Here is a 15176-nt window from a genome sequence, read left to right as displayed (position 1 = left end):
GGGGAAAGGGGGTTTTACGAGAAAATGCAAACTTACCCATAAGTTTATCTTTCCCTTAATTCTCATTTGTTTCTCTTCTTCTATTTGTTTTCAATCCCGCACTATTTCTAATCAACCAACTAAACCACTACTCCTACCTTATTTCATTAAGCAACTTGACCAACTAATTATCACACTAATGCTATTATCATAATTTTATCATTCCTATCTCATTAACCTTATCTTAATATATTTTTTATTTCAGACCTATTAATGTCATAGATGTCCCCATAATACACTTGGTTGTTATGATAATAAGTGCCGGTTACATAATTAAGTTCAAAAGCTCAACCTGAGACCAACTTTTGAAGCATGTTTGACATCTTGTGTGAATAATGTGCAGCAAGTATACATCAATGTTTGAAGTATATATGTTCAATATCTCCTTTGAACATCATATAAGTAATTAAAATCATCCAACAGATTCTTAAGCTTAGTTGAAGGATGTTCAATACTTCCGCATTGAAAAGAAAATTGAGAGAGAGAGAGGGAGAGAGAGAGAGAGAGAGAGGAGAGATTGCTTTCACTCAATACTTCAGCATTGAAAAGAAAATCCCGACTTTACATTGACGGCTAACCCCCTTTTTTTTTTTTTTTTGGATTTTTTTTTTTGTTCTGTTAAAGCAAAAAGGTCATTGAATCAGAAATTAGCCTCATCCTCGGCAAATTTCTCCAAATACGTCAAAATTGAAGGCCTAAGATCATCTTTTACTTTGTCTTTCGTTTCAAAAACGCCCTTCATTATACGTGTGTAAAGCCTTTCAAGCTGCGGAATGTTGTAGGTTGCAGTACGCTCCACAAAAAGCCGCCTGACAGACTCTGTTTGGCCTGAAATGTCAATATCACACATGGTAACATCTTCGGGTCCACTCCCATCAGCATGACCAGAAGGCTCTCCACAAGTTTCGGGCCGATCACCATCACCATCACCGCAAGACGTTTCTGGCCTTTCTGGATTTGTGTCATTTGTCTCCTGTTCCTGGGATGACTTTGCCACAACTGAATCTTGATACCGTGACTTATCTTCTGCAATTGAACCTGATTCTTACCAAACAAGTTCAATATCAATAACTCAAGTTTTATACCTGATTCTAATGGGTAATCAAATAGGAGACAGACTAGCAGTTTGATCTCTAAGGTGTGGATATATTTTGCAACACAACAATGTAGTCAGAAAAATCTAAAAGAAGATGAATCCAGTATGCATCTCTGTCAACTCCAGCGCAATTAGGGTGAGGGATCAAGGACTAAAGCACAATTCAAAACTAAACAACTCTTTGATGCAATACTAATACAATTGATGTTATTAATTTCAATCAGGTGTCTCACGGCATTTCCTATAGCAATTTTACCCACTGCCCTATATTTGGAAGTGAGCAGGTTGTGGATGATATTTGAAAATATCAGGATTCGAAAACAGCACATTATTTCATAGAGCTGAAATTATGCTAGAAGCCTAGAAGTTACACACTACAACAATGCAGATATTCCTAATTCATTGATATTGAGGCAAGCCTCAAATATAGTATTACTAACTTCCACATTATCCAACTTCTGTGACAGAAAAACCAGACAATTAAAGTCTATTGGAGAAATAAGAAACGTTGGATTTATCAACCACAATCTTTGATATGGTATGATGATAGTGATCTGGATCCAATATGCGAGTTAAAGTGAGGCTTGCTGACAGAAATTTACTGTTCACCACTGCAGTCTTCCAACTTCCAACCCAATCGGGTTCAGAAGCTAATGTCTTCAACCTAACCTGACACTGACAGTACATATCAAACCACACTGACACTGACAGGGTGTCGAGCAGGGATCGGTCGGTTGGTCAATTGAAAAGGCTAACTTGAAGCATGGGGAAGAAGCCTCCTGTGAAGACTGGATTTTATTTTATTCTGCCAGCAAGACTAGGGTTTAAGAAAGAACAACCAGCATAAAACAGCCCTCCTATGGAAGGACAGTGCCGCGGTGGAGAGGGTGGAGGCTGAGAGGCCAGGAGGCTGCTCTTTTTTTCTTTTTCTTTTTTGGGAGGGCCCGGGGGAGGGGGGGGGGTGTCTGAAAGGCGGCCACGGTTTTGTCTACGGATGAGTGTAAAGACTGAAAAAGTGTATTTATATTAAGGGGCAGGTAGCATTGGAAACCCACTATATAAAACTGTCCCCCGAACCAAACCCTTGTTGAAACTAAAAACAAGAAGACCTGAACTGGTCTGGGGGGACTTCAACTTCGACCGATTTTGATCAGTTTCAGTTAACCAATTCCAATTCTTTTACAAACCCTAAACCCTAGAATCTCCCACACCATTCTGTATCCAAAAAAAAGGCGCTGTTTATATAATTTTGCAAACTGACAAGGACTAGTAGCACCAGACTCCTTGAAAAAGCCATATGTCAGAAGGTGGATGGCAAGTCAAATGTGTATAATGCATGTAGCTCAAAGTGTTAAATCCAAAGGAAGGGATGATAACGGTAATAGCAAACTACTGAAGAGCTAACTTTGATATAAGGCACCATATCTAATTCATTCATCACCACGATGTGGTTTGGAAACTGTCCTTTTGTCTCCTCAGGTTTGTTCTCTCATAGTTTACTGTTAAGATAGGAAAATCCACTTTACCTTCTCAATGCAAGGGTGTTTATGCGCATATTCCATCTATATTAACCGCGACATACTGGAAGAGCTATAGGAGTCAACGCCATAGTTTCCAACCAACACATTAACAAAGTGAAAATGGACTGTACAACAAGAAGAAAAATCAACTATGGTGAAATTGAGAAATATATATATATATATATATATATGCAAACAGGAAAAGCTATTTGAATGACCATTGACCATTTCCAAAAAAAAAAAAAAAAAAAAAACCAAGCTATATGTATTCCATATGAGATCAGTAAACTGGATCCAGGAATGAGATCAGTAATTTAAAGAGAGTTTTCCATTAATTTGGGACTGGACCAATGGTGTTATGTATTTTTATTCCCCCTAGATACAACGTATGAGCCTTCTTGCTTGTAACAGCTTTAGAAGATAAAGTTCAAAATAATAGGCAGTAAAGGAAGATATCAATGAGACCACCCTTTGTATATCGATTATCTGAATTATAGATGAGATTATGAAATTGAATTTCATAAAGGCATAGAAGTAAAATGATAATTATTATAAAGGTTTTACTACCTGCATGTGCAGCATCGGCATTCTTCTTTGGCCTTTTCAGTGCCTCATAGCTTTGATCCAGATTAACCTCTGGCTGGACATTACGAAGTCGAGCACTTGCTCTGGTAGTAGTAGTTCCCAGTTGCACCACAGGGGTAGATGGGAAAGTAGACCCACCCAAATCATCTAGCGTATGCACAGGACCACCTTGAGCAGCAATCTTGTCACAGTATGCAACCAGCGCAGGGTCCATCTGTGATAGCATCCCTTGCACCTGAGGATAAAAATAAAGGAATTATGTTATGACATATAAGTGAGTCCACAAAATCTAAAAGCAATGAACAATACTTACTGCATCTCGAAGTTCATAAGCTCTACTAACAATCCTAGCGCCATTGTAATCATCTCCATTATAAGCCTGAAGCAGGAATAGCAGAATACATCAAACTGCCGCATCAAAAATTCATAACAGAATCACTAAAGCGTGATTACAAAAACTTCTGAGTTGATCTTTGTGCACCATATTCTTTGACTTGCACTAACAAACTCAAAAGTAAAAAAAAATGCAATAAAGTCACAAAACAAAAACAGTAGCACCATATTTCTTTGGTAGAACTTCAGATATTCAAGGAAGTTTTATGCAATTGCATTGGTGACTAAACATGAGCTCATTGGTATAGAAAACTATTAAATTACAATTCTCTAGCCCTATTTGGCATGGAGGATAGAAATGTAGAGGGGGAAAAAAGACAAAAGGAAAGATCTCGCTATCCATTGTGGGTGTTTTATAGAAAAGATGGAAATGTGAATGGATGTAAAATGGACAACGCTTTCCCTTGTTTAGCACAATAATTCAGTCAATTACAATCAACAAAAAGAGGCATAAATCAATAGGAATTAGTCTTATATTGCACCATTTACTGTCCAGTACCAGTGAACATCAAAGATTTTAGAGAAATGCTAGGGGTACCAAATCTTTTACCAAGAGAGCTTTGCCAAACTGCTGTGTAACCCATTCATTGGTATCCATTACATTTCCCTTAATTAATTATTTTGTTCCTCTCCAATAAATGAATTACACATCAGTTTGGTAAGGCTCTCTTGGTGAAAGATTAGGTACCCTAGCATTTCTCAAGATTTTATTATCTTCAACATTTAACAATACAACAAGATGCCTTGGTTAATCCCTTATATAAAATCACATTATTATCAGTGTCACCGATAATGTCAATAACAAAAACATTACTGTCATAGCAAAAATCTCTTAAAGTAATATCCAATAGTATTCCAAAGAACCAGCTCGGTTCAATAGTTTGTAATAATATTTTCTAGAGTTGAACACATTTAAGCCCCCTTGACAGGTGTGACACTTGGATACACCAAACTACTATTTTGTGACAAAAAGGTCACTACCATTTTGTGACAAAAAGGTCACTTCATTAGGGGTAAGCATTAAAATGGATGGAAAAACCAAATTTCACCAAAATCTTCCAAAAATACCCCCACTTTGACCATGGAAAAACCAAATTTGCCCTTTATAATTATTAATCAATTAAAAAAGAAAATTGACATAAAAATAAAAAAATAAATAAAAATTGAAGATCGGGGTGGCCAAACCGCCCCCCCCCCCCCTAGATTTATTTTTTATTTTTTAATTTTTGTTTTTAAATTTAGTTTTTTTTTCTATTATTTATTATTAATAGAATTTCCCCATCTGTTATTTATTATTAATAAACTTTTGTTCCTTTTTTTGGTCAGTTTTCTTTTTTTACTGAATAATAATTATAAAAACAAAAAATCTGATTTTTCAATGTCAAAGTGAGGGTAATTTCGGAAGATTTTGGTCAAATTTGATTTTTCCATGCATTCTGACAATTAAACCTAACGGAGTGGCCTTTTGAAACAAAATGGTAGTTTTATGAATCCAAGTGTCACACCTGTTAGTTTGTGGGGATTCCTTTTTAAAAAATAACTAGTAGTTCAAGGATCTTAAGTGTATTTAACCCTATTTTCTAAAATTCGTTAATTAAAGATGTACTTGGGTTTTTTCTATATCAATATTCTTTTGGTACGAAGATTTTATATAGAGAAGATGTCAAAGAAGAAAAAAGGCGCATGGACCGTACTTGAGCCCCGGATCAGCAATCTTTGTTGGTAACCTGTGAAATATAAATTTCTATCTTTTCAATTTTTTTAACCTAGCAATTTTTCAGTGCACAAAGGTGTTTTGAGGTAAAACATAAATATTCTTCCATATGTTAGCTTATAATTGATACTAAGGAAGCCTATAGCATTACGAGAAAAGAAGATAAATGGAAACCTTTTGGAACATAAATGACAGTTCCTTATATCTTAAATTCTCTTTACGAAAGCAATGTTACTTTGGGTTATAACATCATACATGTGCACACTGTGTGCCACTGCTAATTTGTTCTGGTGATTCGACTGTTGTGCACAGTTTCACATTGCAAGAATATTCAACATCTAATCTTCCATAATTTTTCCTGCTCACTATGAGATAATCCAAGAATTAGTTACATGCAAACCATAGCCAGAAACACACCTTCGCATTGGAGACAATGAGATCTACATCTTGCAGAAATGTTGAACATGTAATATACTGCCCAGAATCAACACGCTGTAGCAGAGTAGCCATGTCCATGGGGTTCTGAATGATTGAACGATAGTTTGGAGCATCCTCATCCGAAACTGGGTAATGGAACGCACCAAACCGTTTATCATATAAAATCCTGCAAATAAAGGGAGAAAAACATATATAATGTGTGAAAGAGAGAGAGTAGATATAAAGTTTATGATCCGGAAGAGCACATGCACGATGCTCCTGATTAAGTGTGTAAACATGCACAGCCAAATGAAGCCACTAATAGGATATTAAACTTGGATTAGTTGAAGTTGACCATATTCCATGTGAAGCACGGATAAGCTAAATCATTTGAGTGAAACATAAGCCAGATAAATGCTTTCCATTAGCTTGGGCCAAGGTCTAGATACCTTGGTATAAAACAAAAACCTCATTTCAGAAACTGAAGAAGCAAATAAAAGTACTCATTCAGAAAGAAATAAAAATAAGGCAAAACTTCACTTACACCCTTAATCTTTCATCACTTTTGCAATCATACCCTTAAACTTTAAAAAGTGTCAATTTATTAAGGTCACCATCTTTTAGAAGTTTGCAATGTCAATCCTCCCGTCAAAATTCAACGGTAAATCAAGCTTTATCAGTGGAATTTCCCTTACACTCTTGTAAAATTTATAAAATTACCAAAATACTTTAATTAAATGATTAAAATTAAAAAAAAAATAAAAGAAGAGACCCAGGCCGTGGGTCACCTTTTGACCCATAGCCGGGGCACTTGTGACCCATCGTGGGTCACCCTTGGTGAACCAGCTGTGGGTCAAATTTGAACAACAAAAAAAGCATATTTTTTTAAGGGGCATTTTAGGTATTTCAATTTTTTTTTCATTTGATTTAATACTGAATTTTGGCAAGAGGGTTGACATTGCAAACTTTTGAAAGATGATCCTAAATTGACACATTTTAAAGTTTAAGGGCATGTTGCAAAAATGATGAAATATCAGAGGTAAGTGAAGTCTTCCCTAAAAGTAAAAAGATTAAGAAAAAATAATATAATAAGATTCCATATTATTGTTTCCTGTTTTCAAAGCTAACATATCCCAACAACTTAGATCACTCACAATATACAGTTACACTAAATACCACATGGTCGTCTCGGTGAGAAAAGATGTTATCAAGAATAACAACGGAAGTAACTGATTACTGGCCCAAACGCATCAAATCCACAGCTTTGACAATGATAGGTTTTTTTTTTTTTTTGATAAGTAATGTAGTATATATCAAAAAAAAGCGCAAAGCGACAATAAAGGTGCCAATAAAGGAATAATAAGGCTAATTATGCCAATAAAGGTGCCTCCAAGCCTAAACTTTGGCCTCGGCCTCGTAACAAATAGAGCTTAATCAACTATCCAAGTTCAATGTAAGTTCAAAGGATCATCTTATCAAGCAGCAGGGCCAAGATAACCCCAAATTCAGATCAATTAGGCTTCTGACCACAACTATATATGTCTTTTGCACAAGGTGTGACATTGAATATCAAGGATTCAGCAAGACCTGATGAACAAGCAAGTTACTAATTAATTAATCAACTCAACTATCTGGCTAGCTCACTCAAAGCTTGCTTACTAATCAAGGATTCATAGCAACTCTCAAGTCCTGTTTCCTGAAAATCTATTACATAGCTCGTGACAAAGAGGCCTTAGTGTCGGATTGCATGGACTCCTCCGGCACTTATTATTCGGTAAACCACCTTCTCATCCATTCTGAGTTTAGATCTAGCACATTCTCATCTTATTCGGAGTCCATGGTTCATGCTTAGCAATATCCTAGAATTGCTTCATTGTTGGAAGATTCGAGGGCAAGGACATTCCAAAGAGGCCATCTAGAAGGTTCCCCGCATTACCAATGTAGAGCATTTGGAGAGAGAAATTGGCGCCCTCTTGAGGATAGCAAGTCCAATGTGCTACAACTAAAATCCTCCTTTTTAAGATCTCTTTTAGATTGGGTTGTAGTGTATGTTCATAATTTTTCTTCCTCTAATCTTGTAGATCCTGTTAACTTTTTAAATTTTCGACACTAATAGGGTAATTGATTCTGTTGTATAGTTTTCGTGTATGAGGATTTTGCCTCTTTTTCTAATAAATTATTATTCATTAAAAAAACAAAAGCCAAGGCTTAAGTTTTAAGGCTAATGCAAGATTGCTTGGCAAGCCAAGCTTCAGCAATGCCAGTGTACGATTCCTGGCTCAAAGTGATCCGGCAATAGTTAATGTAACTACTTCACTTCGATATTAGGGGTGGCAATCTCATGTAGTACTAGCCAACCCAATTATCCCACTTTGTATAACACGTGCGGGGCCAAACCATTTTGCAAATGAATATTGGATTAACCAATTAAAGAACTAATCAACAAACAGCTAATTAAACAACTTCAACGCTTTTAGACGCTCTAAATTTGAAAAAGAACTAGTAATATTTAATGACATATGTACTATTGAATGAAAAAAAAAATTTATAAGTAATCGATATATTATTAAAAGTACAAAGCACACCCAGGTATACAAGAAATATATAAGATTAACACCTAACTAGAAGGGGGGAAAAATACCAAAAAATCATGAAAACTAAGCAACAAAGGAGATGCAAATGCAGCTGTCAAATACAAATTCAAACTAATAATTTTTTTTTTTTTTTTTATATAAAGTAAATTCAAACTATAATTTTCATAGCCTTTTCTTTGTTCTCCTAAACTCATTGGATGTGTTTTTCACTGATCTTAAAAACACATTGGTGATCATACTTGCACCCAAACATTGGCAAAGAAAAAATCTATTTTTCGTCAAATTAAATAAGGATCAAACAACAAGACAAAGTTATGTTAGGAGGCCATGTGTGTTGAAGTAGATTGAATTATGCCAATTGGATGAGCACACAGCTTAATGGCAAACATAAAATGCTCTATTTCATATGACCTGAAAATATAAATAAATAAAGGAAACAAAGAAATGTTGGTTGTGATAAGTTTTAGTTAAAAAGTAAACATATTTTGATAACAGGACTTTTAGATGCTATATATAATTACCATGAAATTGACTGACACAAAATATGTCAGTCATATGGCAAGCTTCAAACTATTTTTGAAGTGGCTCAAAAGAAGGGATACATCCAGTCCTTTGGACTTGCAACCTAACAAAGTAGGATATTATTAAAACTTCCAACCCAATTTTGTTAGGGTACTTACAGATATATTTTCTAATTCCTTAGGTCTTTGAAAGTCAGCATATCAAGTCTAGAGATAATGAAATGCAAGGAAAATAAGTCCATATAGGCTTGATATGGATACAAGGAAGAGGGATAATAAACAGTCTGAGAACTTTCGGAGTCAAGTGATATTTTTAATAATAAAGTTCTGCTCATGAGAAAAGTAATTATAGAACAAAAGAATTGTTCTATGCCTTTGCATATGCCACTCTTTCATACATGGAGCTTAAATACCAATGAAATTGTGACAGATTCTTATATTGATATAACTCCTACCTAGACCTTGCTTGAATGAAACGTGATTTCATACTTGTAAACTGTTTGACTTCATGATTAAATCACAAATGAGGAGAAATTTAGGAGACTCTTTCAGAAGGGAAGGCAACTATAAGTTAAATCCCTTGCCTTGTAATCAGAGACAAAATGTAACTAAGGACAAAACCAAGAAATGCAATAGTATCATTTAATAATTTTTTTATGGAAAGGACTAGGAGAAGGAAAGGACTATCTTACCGGTTGCAAATATCTCTAAGGCACATCCGCAATCGGCGAAGGGCATGCTGCTCAGCTTCTACCTTGGCTTTTAACTCGGACGCCTTTGGACCACTAGCCACTTTCGGTGCCTTGGGAAGTTCAGGAAGGGAGACTGATTCATGGGATTTTTCTGTCATGCTCTCCAACAAGACGGACAAAGCAGCTTCAATTAATTGGTTGAAAAATAATGACCTGTCTCCAGTAGATGGTTCACTGACTTGGTAGCTGGCCCCCCCACAAAAAAAAACAGAGAGAAATTTAAACATAAGACTAGTAAATGTGACTTTAGCCACTCAATTAAAGTTCTCTAGAAAATAAAGTTTTATAAAAAGATATATTTTCAGAAAATTTAGGTTCAATATATGAGATTTTCTAGAGAACATTAAATTCAGTGAAAGCTGTAGTGCCATTCAAATTAGTTTTTGCATTTGAGAAATATGCATTAAAAGAATTAGAAATATCAGAATTGGAATCTACAATATAAGAGGACTGTTAAAAGACAATTAAATCCATGGATTTTAACTCAGCAACTAGCCATCCAGATTTAACAAATTAGTTGCCAACATTCAGAATATGGAATATCAGTTATGGAATTTACAAATCACTATCAAAACAAATGAAGACATACACAGAACGGGCAGAAAATACTGAAGTGGGCACGTCTTCAATTTCAGCAAGTGGAAGCGTGGATGTTCCAAGTAATAATATAGGCAAGTCAGAAGGCAACTCTTCCAGCAAAGTCTGCAGAACAGCCCTGAGCTGCTCATGTGCCTGCAACATTAAATCTATCAAAATTAAATGGAAGAGTAACAGAGTTAACCAAGGATTTTTTTGAAGTAAATCATAAGAATAAAACATGAATTTTGAGCATGCACAATCACTTGTTTAGCAGTTAGATGTTGACAAAGCATGCACTCACAGTCTCCCACCAAAGGTTGAACTGAGGTAAATACAGTATTGACGGCGTGGTTCTCCTTGCTTCACCAAATATATGTACCAGTGCCTCCTCCGTTGTCTTTGCACTGGGATCTGAAAGAAGAGATGGAAGCCCTAGCGAATGAACAGGAAATTTCTCCAGCTCATGTAAAATTGCAGGCCCAATATGATCCTGTTAAACTAAAGCAGTAAGTATATTTAGTTTATAGTTCCTATAGTGGCAATTTATCAATATCAATAAGTTCCATGATATTTACCAGCCCAGTACCTTCACCACCATAAAGCAGAAGCCGAGGCCTATAGACAAGAGGAATTGCAGAACCATATGAAAGCATAGAAAGCTTGGTCAACTCTGATGAAACGGCAACCGGAAGAAATATATCTGATATAGTATTCATAGCTTTCTGGAGATGTCTTTGTAGACATGGTGCAACTACTGAAGACAGCGGCCTAGAGTGCACAACAGCTCCTCGATGAGCAGCCGGAGTAATTGTTGACATGGCTTCAACAAAGTGATACTTCTCAACCCTTACTGAATCAACATCTATCAGAAATTTGTCGTCGCTTGTGTAAACCTGAGGGTATTTTTCACGAAAAGCACGAATGGCAGCTTCAGTACATAAAGCTTTTAAATCAGCACCACAGTAGCCCACACAACTAGCTGCAAGTTCCAATTTTAGTTCCTTTGAAGGAGGATGCTTCCATTTGCGAGTGTGAATGTCTAATATTTCAGCTCGTGCCTCAGAACCAGGCAAAGGAAAGTTAAATTCACGATCAAATCGACCGGGGCGTCGCAGGGCCCCATCGATGGCATCAATCCTGTTGGTTGCTCCAATTAAAACAACTTGTCCACGAGAATCAAGCCCATCCATCAAAGCAAGCAACGTGGACACAATAGAATTATGAATTTGCTCTTGTTTACTAGACCTCACTGGAGCAAGTCCATCTATTTCATCGAAAAAAATGATGGAAGGCTGATTCCTTTGTGCTTCCTCAAAAAGTAGTTTCAGCTGTCTTTCAGCCTCACCAACCCATTTGCTTAGTACATCAGCTCCCTTACGCATGTAAAAACTGACTTTCTGACCAGCCTTTGATGCAGCACAGGCTAATGCTCTGGCAATTAATGTTTTCCCAGTACCAGGGGGACCACATAACAATACCCCTCTTGGTGGGGTAATGTGGTAACTTGCAAAGAAATCTGGATATAATAAGGGAAAGAAAACCATTTCCTTCAAAGCATCAATATATTGAGAAAGGCCACCTATATCATCAAAACTAACACTCTCATCAACCTGTAAAGGCTGAATGTCTGCCCCACCCTTAGAGCTGGGCCCAGCAGTTTGAATTCCAGAAGTCAAGGTAGCAAAAGTATCACCCTGATGGCCCCAACCAGATGCAGCAACATTCAATCCCCATGCTGTTGTCCCATGCATATCCAGTCCCCCAAAAAGCCAAGGTGCTCCAGATCTGCTCCCACCTCGCCCCCAGGGAATCGCAGGGCCTTGGTCCAGCTCATCCACGAGAAGAGAATCATCAGAATCTTCAGCTCTCGTTAAACGATGACGCTTATGAACTCTTGATCCACCCTTCCTTACATCCCTACCAACCTTAGTCCCCATTCCTTGGTGTAATACTCTTCGAGGAGATCTTGGTCTTGGCTTACCTTCTTCCATAGACATCCTTCGGACATCTGCACGATTTCGAAGATCATATCGCCTCCTTCCCTCTTGTTCTTCTTCACCCTCTTCATCATCACCATCTTCCTCTCCTTCATCTTCGCCCTCGCCCTCATCTTCAGCCTCACCATCGTTTTGACCATCATCTACATCATTGTAGTCAACATCATTTCCATTTACCATGTCATCTTGACCAGCCTTCTCTACTGAAGTACCTTGCTCATCATCAGACTCTAAACTTAATCGTTGTCTTGCAACTGCTTTCGAACGACGAGGTCGAAGTCCTTCACGCCGAGGTGTTGGTTTAGTCTCCACGATCTTCCTACGCTTTGGAGATAACTCATCATGACTTGCACTGTTGGCAACCTGGTTCCTCAAAGGTCGATAGGCAGGTCTCTAAAACAAAATAGTGCAACATTAGTCCCAAAAACAAAATCATGTTTTCCGGTACTATTATGTTGTTGAGGCTTTCCAAATTGAAAGCAAGATAATAAACTGATATCCATGAAAAGTGCATGCTTGATAGAGTAATAAACCTCACCATTAAGTCTTCGTCCTCTGTTCCAGAACTATCTGTGTAATCTTCAAGATTTACCGAAACCCTTCTCTTTCTTGTAGAACGCCGAAGGTTGGTTGCGACAGACTGCAAATATAAGCACAAAAAAACCTTATACAAGAATTTTCAAATGCTTGAAGTAACCATAGAAAGGGAGTCAATGTTTTGATCTACTTTGCTTCAACAGAAAACAGCATGTATCTGGAAAGTGTAAAGGTGATAAATTACTGGGCCCTGGAGTGAAAACCTATTAAATTTATGCATCTCTAACCACAAGCGTAAGATTTCTAAAGCAGAAAAATAAGCAAAGAAATTAATTACCTTTACCATCATAAGAGCCTGAATATTCATAAACTAATGATTACTTTGTGTTGACACTCCTAAATTAAAAAAAAAAAAATCAGATAATAATAGAAGCAAGAAAACAAATGGTGGTCATTCGACTTTGGGTTGGATTAACATTGCCGTGGTATTCCAACTACTAAAACACACAAAACATACACATGCCAGGAACAAAAAAGATTTTCAGCAGATTGTGCCAAAGTAAGAACAATCCTTGCAAAACTCCGATACAAGAAATCACAAATTTACACCATACACGAATCGATAAAGATTTCCCAGGAGCAATTTTTTCAATTATTTCTTCAGAATCTCACTTAGATAATTGACAAACAGCAAATCGAATCACAATGCCGACTACAGATTCTCACGTTATGCTACCAACAAGTACACCTACACATTAATTACATCACACAACAAAACAAGTTTTGCACCTGACAACTAACATCATTCTCATCCAAACGCTCAACCAAATATACTATAAAGCAATTAACCAATAAGAAGCACTTCTTACATCGTTGTTGGGCGTGCGCACGCACAACATCTTGGCGATCTGAGACGCGGCGGTCCTGGTCTTGCTCTTGCCCTTCCCTTTCCTGGTGCGAATGATGTTGGTGTTGTAATACAAGTACGCCCGCCCGTAAATCTTTGGCCGCCTCCGCAGCCTATCGCTGGTGCGCAGCGGCCTTGCCTCCGCCCCTCCATCCCCTCCTTGCCCTGATTTCTTCCCACTATGCATACCAATCCCAATCCCAATCCCACCACCAACAACGACAACAGCTCTACCCTTGATTGCACCGATACCCTGCCATAAACTGCACAGAGACGCTCGTTTTGCTCAGCAATATCCGTGAATTCCAGAAATAACAGGCAAATGGTACATGCAGTGTAATTTTTGTAAGCGAGAGAGGGTAGAAATGGAAATATAAATTGTGTAGAGAAAGAAAATGGATGAAGGAAGAAGATGGAGTTTTGGCCAAGGGATTTTCGAATTTCTAACGGAAATTCGATTGGAACCTAATGAGATAGAGGATCGCGAGCATCAGTGTTGAAAGGGGAAAGAGGAGCAAATGGACGGTGGAGATTTACCTGATCGGAGATCTAGTGGTTGCAGAGAGCGTAGCTGAGAGAGGGAAGGAAGAAGAAAGGGCTAAAACCCCAGGGCTTGGTGCGGAGAGAGCTGCAGGTATATAAAAACCTAAGCTAACGAACAAGGTGGGGGAACGAGTCAACTCGGTGAGCTCCCAGCATGAGTCGTGATCCTCCAGAGTGGGACCACCTCGGGCTCCAACATTTTAGTCATCCGCCTTCCCTTCGTTCGCCACGTGTACAAAATAAAATGTAAGCCCTTTTTCCAAAAAATTTAATCAGTATTTTCGTATATTTTCTATTTATTATATTTTATTAATTCCATACATGATATTTTCGTAGGTGAAATTGATATTTTTCACATTTATTATGGTGAGTAAATTTTGACCGCACGCCGGACATGAGCCGATAAACTTGAAGGGGGACAGAAAACAAAATAGGCGAAGAGGGCTGTGGAATGTGCTAGTGAAGAGCACTTGCCTTTTATTTTATAGAGGTTGAGGTCGACAAGTTTGGAATGTCAAATAAGGCATGTGCAAGATGTATAGAAATTAGAAAGTGGACAAAAAGGGAAAGATACCAAATATATGGCAAGAATACCAAATATTACTACAAAAAATAGGATGGTTACTGACGTGACAAGCAGTAACCAAATTTTGTCACGTTAATAAATTTTTTTTTGACGTGTTGAATATGACACGTCAATATTTATTGACGTGTTACATTCAACACGTCAGAATTTCCTGACGTGTCAATATTTGACACGTCAAAAAATTTAAATTAATTTAATTTTTAAAAATTTTATATATATATTTCTGACGTGCTGGTTTTAGCACGTCAGTATTTCTTATTTTTTATTATTATTTTTTTTTATATCAAGTTTATATATATATATTATATTTCTGACGTGCTAAATTAGCACGTCAGAAATTTCTAAAGTGCTAATTTAGCACGTCAGAAAAAAAAAATAGCAGGACATTTAACTTTA

At 37.1% G+C, this 15176-nt stretch overlaps 1 protein-coding gene across 2 annotated transcripts; it reads right to left on the bottom strand.

The window, feature by feature from the left end:
* Window positions 1–407: 407 nt before the first annotated feature.
* Window positions 408–14311, bottom strand: LOC132176489 (ATPase family AAA domain-containing protein At1g05910). Of its 2 annotated transcripts, XM_059588720.1 has the most exons (11): window positions 14189–14311; window positions 13614–13914; window positions 12746–12847; window positions 10786–12600; window positions 10512–10700; window positions 10221–10363; window positions 9572–9817; window positions 5765–5951; window positions 3554–3619; window positions 3223–3475; window positions 408–1083 (listed from the first exon to the last, which is right to left on the bottom strand). In XM_059588720.1, exons 2-11 carry the CDS (start codon window positions 13836–13838, stop codon window positions 680–682), a joined length of 3630 nt encoding a protein of 1209 aa, XP_059444703.1. In that variant the 5' UTR covers window positions 13839–13914; window positions 14189–14311; the 3' UTR covers window positions 408–679. The 2 variants fall into 2 exon arrangements, with proteins under 2 accessions (XP_059444703.1, XP_059444712.1); XM_059588729.1 differs by having other exon boundaries at window positions 408–1077; window positions 13614–14310.
* Between the last annotated feature and the right edge of the window lie 865 nt (window positions 14312–15176).

This window comes from Corylus avellana, chromosome ca1 (assembly GCF_901000735.1).
Source record: "Corylus avellana chromosome ca1, CavTom2PMs-1.0".
Taxonomy (NCBI): Eukaryota; Viridiplantae; Streptophyta; class Magnoliopsida; order Fagales; family Betulaceae; genus Corylus; species Corylus avellana.
The sequence above is the reverse complement of the archived record's forward strand: the minus strand, read 5'-3'. Positions and strand labels throughout refer to the sequence as shown.